General features: G+C 61.2%; 1 protein-coding gene across 1 annotated transcript in view; it reads left to right on the plus strand.

Annotated features, from left to right (window-relative positions):
- Window positions 1-4049, plus strand: part of LOC121847011 (vegetative cell wall protein gp1-like) — an 8037-nt gene extending 3988 nt beyond the window's left edge. The window contains exons 2-3 of the mRNA XM_042326285.1: window positions 2675-3239; window positions 3789-4049. Coding sequence (XP_042182219.1) covers window positions 2675-3239; window positions 3789-4049 — 826 coding nt within the window. The remainder of the gene's footprint in view (window positions 1-2674; window positions 3240-3788) is intronic.
- Window positions 4050-4477: the final 428 nt, after the last annotated feature.

Below are 4477 nucleotides of genomic sequence, written 5' to 3' on the forward strand. Positions count from 1 at the left end.
AACATTTCTGCAACATTGAAGGTTCCCAAGAACACAGAGGCCTCCATCATTCTTAAATGGTAGAAGTTTGAATCACCAAGACTCTTCCTGGAGCTGGCCAGCCGGCCAAACTGAGCAATCTGGGTAGAAGGGCCATGGTCAGGGAGGTCACCAAGAACCCGATGGTCACTCTGACAGAGCTCTAGAGTTCCTTTGTGGAGATGGGAGAACCTTCCAGAAGAACAACCATCTCTGCAGCACTCCACCAATCAGGCCTTTATGGTAGAGTGGCCAGAAATAAGCCACTCCTCAGTAAAAGACACATGACTTACCCCCAAAAGCACCGAAAGGACTCCCAGACCATGAGAAACAAGATTCTTTGGTCTGATGAAACAAAGATTGAACTCTCTGACCTGGATGCCAAGTGTCACATCTGGAGGAAACCTAGCACCTTCCCTACGGTGAAGCATGGTGGTGGCAGCATCAGGGACTGGGACAGTAGTCAGGATCGAGGGAAAGATTAATGTAGCAAAGTATAGAGAGATCCTTGATGAAAACCTGCTCTATAGCGCTCAGGACCTCAGGCTGGGGCTAAGGTTCACCTTCCAACAGGACAATGACCCTAAGCACACAGCCACGACAACGCAGGAGTAGCTTCGGGACAAGCCCAACCAGAGCCCGGACTTGAACCCTTTGCAGCAGTGCTCCCCATCCATCCAGACAGAGCTTGAGAGGATCTGCGGCGTGGAATGGGAGAAACTCCCCAAATACAGGTGTGTGGACGCACACACCACCACCCATACACACACCACACACACCACCACCCATACACACACCACACACACCACCACCCATACACACACCACACACACCACCACCCAAGCTTGTAGCATCATATCCAAGAAGACTTGAGGCAGTAATCGCTGCCAAAGGTGTTTCAACAAAGTACCGTGTACACGCGCGCACACACACACACACACACACGCGCACACACACACACACACACACACACACACACACACACACGCACGCACACACACACAAACACACGCACACAGAGGGATTTATTGACTGCTGCTGATATGTGATACGCTTTAGGGCATTAAGGTACCTTTTAGTCAGGTATTTGTAGATGGAATGGAGTCTTATCTCTCCCTGTAATTAGGACTTCACCGACCTGATATCAGTTATACTGCTCTCTTTCTCGCTCGGCGGTTGTATTCGGCGCGTCTGACAAATAAATAAATTGTATTTGATTAAGGTAAAATCTACTCATGACGTCTGATTCATTTGTAATTGACCAACGGCATTTAAGTACAGAGTAAATATACCTGTAACATTACTATAACTTCTTTGGACCTAACATGATCATCATCTAGTATTCCTAGATACACGGTAGAATGGTTGTACAGTACTAATGGGTACACGAATACCTTGTTCCACCCCCCACACGTAATGCATTTTACCAAACCTGCTGATAAGCCTGTGCAAATATGTTTTTAACACAGAAACGTCAAAATCTCAAGGAAGCTTTGTTCTAACATGAAGTCACCTCCTACCCTGTCGCCTCCCACCCTGTCGCCTCCCACCTCCCACCCTGTTACCTCCCACCCTGCCTCCCACCTCCCACCTCCCACCCTGTTACCTCCCACCCTGCCACCTCCCACCTCCCACCCTGTTACCTCCCACCCTGCCACCTCCCACCTCCCACCCCCTCCCACCTCCCACCTCCCACCCTGTCGCCTCCCACCCTGCCATCTCCCACCTCCCACCCTGTTACCTCCCACCCTGCCACCTCCCACCTCCCACCCTGTTACCTCCCACCCTGCCACCTCCCACCTCCCACCCCTGCCACCTCCCACCTCCCACCTCCCACCCTGTTACCTCCCACCCTCCCACCTCCCACCTCCCACCCTGTTACCTCCCACCCTGCCACCTCCCACCTCCCACCCTGTTACCTCCCACCCTGCCACCTCCCACCTCCCACCCTGTCGCCTCCCACCCTGCCACCCCACCCTGCCACCTCCCACCCTGCCACCTCCCACCTCCCACCCTGTTACCTCCCACCCTGCCACCTCCCACCCTGTTACCTCCCACCTCCCACCCTGTCACCTCCCACCCTGCCACCTCCCACCCTGTCACCTCCCTCCCACCTCCCACCCTGTTACCTCCCACCCTGCCACCTCCCACCCTGTTACCTCCCACCTCCCACCCTGTCACCTCCCACCCTGTCACCTCCCACCTCCCACCTCCCACCTCCCACCTCCCACCTCCCACCCTGTCACCTCCCACCCTGCCACCTCCCACCCTGCCACCCCCACCCTGTCACCTCCCACCTCCCACCCTGTCACCTCCCACCCTGCCACCTCCCAACCTGTCACCTCCCACCCTGTCACCTCCCACCCTGTCACCTCCCACCCTGTCACCCCCCATCCTGTCACCTCCCACCCTGTCACCTCCCACCCTGCCGCCTCCCACCCTGCCACCTCCCACCTCCCACCCTGTTACCTCCCACCTCCCACCCTGCCACCTCCCACCTCCCACCCTGTTACCTCCCACCTCCCACCCTGTTACCTCCCACCCTGTCACCTCCCACCCTGCCACCTCCCAACCTGTCACCTCCCACCCTGTCACCTCCCACCCTGTCACCTCCCACCCTGCCACCTCCCACCCTGCCACCTCCCACCCTGCCAAGTCCCACCCTGTCACCTCCCACCCTGTCACCTCCCACCCTGTCGCCTCCCACCCTGTCGCCTCCCACCCTGCCGCCTCCCACCCTGCCACCTCCCACCTCCCACCCTGTTCCCACCTCCCACCCTGTCACCTCCCACCCTGCCACCTCCCACCCCCATCCTGTCACCTCCCACCCTGCCATCTCCCACCTCCCACCCTGTTACCTTCCACCTCCCACCCTGCCACCTCCCACCTCCCACCCTGTTACCTCCCACTCTGTCACCTCCCACCCTGCCACCTTCACCTCCCAACCTGTCACCTCCCACCCTGTCACCTCCCACCCTGTCACCTCCCACCCTGCCACCTCCCACCCTGCCACCTCCCACCCTGCCAAGTCCCACCCTGTCATCTCCCACCCTGTCACCTCCCACCCTGTCGCCTCCCACCCTGCCGCCTCCCACCCTGCCTCCCACCTCCCACCTCCCAGCCTGTTACCTCCCACCCTGTTCACCTCCCACCCTGCCACCTCCCACCCTGCCACCTCCCACCTTCCGCCTCCCACCCTGCCACCTCCCACCTCCCACCCTGTTCCCACCTCCCACCTCCCACCCTGCCACCTCCCACCTCCCACCCTGTTACCTCCCACCCTGTCACCTCCCACCCTCACCTCCCACCTCCCACCCTGTCACCTCCCACCCTGTCACCTCCCACCCTGCCACCTCCCACCCTGCCACCTCCCACCCTGTCACCTCCCACCCTGTCACCTCCCACCCTGCCACCTCCCACCTTCCACCCTGCCGCCTCCCACCCTGCCACCTCCCACCTCCCACCCTGTTACCTCCCACCCTGCCGCCTCCCACCCTGTCGCCTCCCCACCCTGCCTCCCACCCCGCCTCCCACCCTGCCGCCTCCCACCCTGCCACCTCCCGCCTCCCACCCTGTCACCTCCCACCCGCCTCCCACCCGACCCTGCCGTCACCTCCCACCCTGTCACCTCCCACCCTGCCACCTCCCACCCTGCCGCCTCCCACCCTGTCGCCTCCCACCCTGCCGCCTCCCACCCTGCCGCCTCCCACCCTGTCGCCTCCCACCCTGCCGCCTCCCACCCTGTCGCCTCCCACCCTGTCACCTCCCAGCCTGTCACCTCCCACCCTGCCGCCTCCCACCCTGCCGCCTCCCACCCTGCCGCCTCCCACCCTGTCGCCTCCCACCCTGCCGCCTCCCACCCTGTCGCCTCCCACCCTGTCACCTCCCAGCCTGTCACCTCCCACCCTGTCACCTCCCACCTGTTGCCTCCCAACCTGCCACCTCCCACCCTGCCACCTCCCACCCTGTCACCTCCCACCCTACCACCTCCCACCCTGCCACCTCCCACCCTGCCACCTCCCACCCTGTGACCTCCACCCTGCCACCTCCCACCCTGTGACCTCCCACCCTGCCACCTCCCACCCTGCCACCTCCCACCCTGCCACCTCCCACCCTGTCACCTCCCACCCTACCACCTCCCACCCTGCCACCTCCCACCCTGCCACCTCCCACCCTGACCTCCCACCCTGCCACCTCCCACCTCCTGCCCTGTGACCTCCCACCCTGCCACCTCCCACCCTGTGACCTCCCACCCTGCCACCTCCCACCCTGCCACCTCCCACCCTGTCACCTCCCAACCTGTCGCCTCCCACCCTGCCACCTCCCACTATCAGACCCTTGAGGAAATGGTTGATAGCTGATTATGTTTCTGTTGAAAGGGAGCACTTCTAGAAAGCAATATACTTGTTTTAGAGCATGACAAAAATTTGCACAGTGATTAGATGATTACACTCAATGA

The sequence above is a fragment of the Oncorhynchus tshawytscha genome, linkage group LG08 (assembly GCF_018296145.1).
Source record: "Oncorhynchus tshawytscha isolate Ot180627B linkage group LG08, Otsh_v2.0, whole genome shotgun sequence".
NCBI lineage: Eukaryota > Metazoa > Chordata > Actinopteri > Salmoniformes > Salmonidae > Oncorhynchus > Oncorhynchus tshawytscha.